Source organism: Ranitomeya imitator, chromosome 4 (genome assembly GCF_032444005.1).
Source record: "Ranitomeya imitator isolate aRanImi1 chromosome 4, aRanImi1.pri, whole genome shotgun sequence".
NCBI classification, from domain to species: Eukaryota; Metazoa; Chordata; class Amphibia; order Anura; family Dendrobatidae; genus Ranitomeya; species Ranitomeya imitator.
In genome coordinates, this window is record NC_091285.1 from 702,286,361 (window position 1) to 702,288,058 (window position 1,698).

The 1,698-nt window shown below is 37.2% G+C and overlaps 1 protein-coding gene across 1 annotated transcript; it reads left to right on the top strand.

Moving 5' to 3' along the window:
- The first annotated feature begins 203 nt into the window (after positions 1–203).
- LOC138674793 (olfactory receptor 5P81-like) lies at positions 204–1,166 on the top strand. Its single transcript, XM_069762611.1, has one exon. It carries the CDS (start codon positions 204–206, stop codon positions 1,164–1,166), a length of 963 nt encoding a protein of 320 aa, XP_069618712.1.
- Positions 1,167–1,698: the final 532 nt, after the last annotated feature.

Here is a 1,698-nt window from a genome sequence, read left to right on the forward strand (position 1 = left end):
CAGAAGAGCCAACAAGGAGAAGATATTTCACAGATGAAAATATCCCAAAATTCTAGTGAGCCTCCTCTAATAATGAAAACCATCACTACGTATAATATATAACTTGCTTTTAGTGACTTTCCCTGACTTTATACCTGAACTTGAATAAATACTCTTAATTTTTAGGAGAAAATAATTCTTGGATGTTTATTGATATATTAATGATGTGTGAGGAGAATCAGACACAAGTCACTCAGATACGTCTTCTTGGATTCCAAAGTCTATCCAAATATAAACCTCTTCTATTCCTTCTGCTGACCCTGAGTTACATATGTATACTGGGAGGGAATCTTCTCATTATCCTTCTAGTGACCATCATTCCCCAACTCAAAACTCCAATGTTTTTCTTACTGAAGCATTTATCCATAGCAGATGTCTTACTGGCCACCAGTGTTATCCCCATGATGTTAGACATTATGTTTGTTGAGGAAGGAGTTTTGTCCCTTTCGGGCTGTCTGACACAGCTTTATTTCTTTAGTGTATTTGGCTTTGTTCAATGTTTTCTCATTGCCATTATGTCTTATGATCGGTATTTGGCCATTTGTCATCCGTTACGATATTCCTCACTAATAAGTCTGGATCTTTGCCTTCGACTTGTTATCGGAGCCTGGTTTTTGGTCATTGTACTTACTTCAAGTGAGTTCCTTGTTTATGTTCAGTTTAACTTCTGTGGCTTGAATTACATAGATCATTTCTTTTGTGACTTTGGTCCCTTAATGGAATTGGCCACTTCAGACATTTCCATTGTAATATTGCAAGACTTTGTTTGTAGCATCTTTGTGGTTTTTTTTCCATTTGTTTTCATCATTGTTACTTACTTTTGCATTTTCTTTACCATCCTTAACATTTCTTATGGTAGAAGAAAAGCCTTCTCCACATGTAGCTCCCACCTGACCACAGTATGTGCATATTACGGCACCCTAATCGCAGTCTACATGGCTCCATCTGATGAGAGCTCATCCAATACCAACAAATACAGATCCCTGTTGTATATAGTAGTTACACCATTGATGAATCCTATTATCTACAGTCTGAGGAACAATGAGATTAGGAGAGCTATGCAAAAGATGAGATATATTTTTGTAAACAAAATAAGTTTAAATGTTCAGCTCAGTGGTAATATGTGAAGGCCTTATTCAACTATGAATCAAATCATTACCCAAATCATTGTTTTCAATCCATTAGAAGTTGTATTGCAACTAGAGATGAGTAGATTGATTAAAAGCAAATGAAATTTGCATCAATTTTCACAGAAAATGGATAGGTCAGAATCCACTATTTTTATGATTTGATTCCTTTGAATTCAGCAAAATGGCTTCTGGCTGATCAACATTTTAGGGCTGGGAAGACGTAAAAATAATAAAATAATATGCCGTCTTCACCCATCACATGACCAGCGCTCCTACCGATTCTGCACTAGAATGTGGACAGATAACACTTAGGTAATGACTATTAATGGACTTCAGGCACCTTTATTTCACATATAATAAAGTTGTGAATAGAGTTGAGCGACCTTGACCTATTTAGAGTCGAGCCGTGTTTCGCGAAACCCGACTATCTCAAAAGTCAGGTCGAGTGAAATCGGCCGATTATGACGTAAAGTCGGGATCGACCGAAACACGAAACCCAATGCAAGTCAATGGGGCAGCATAGTCGGCA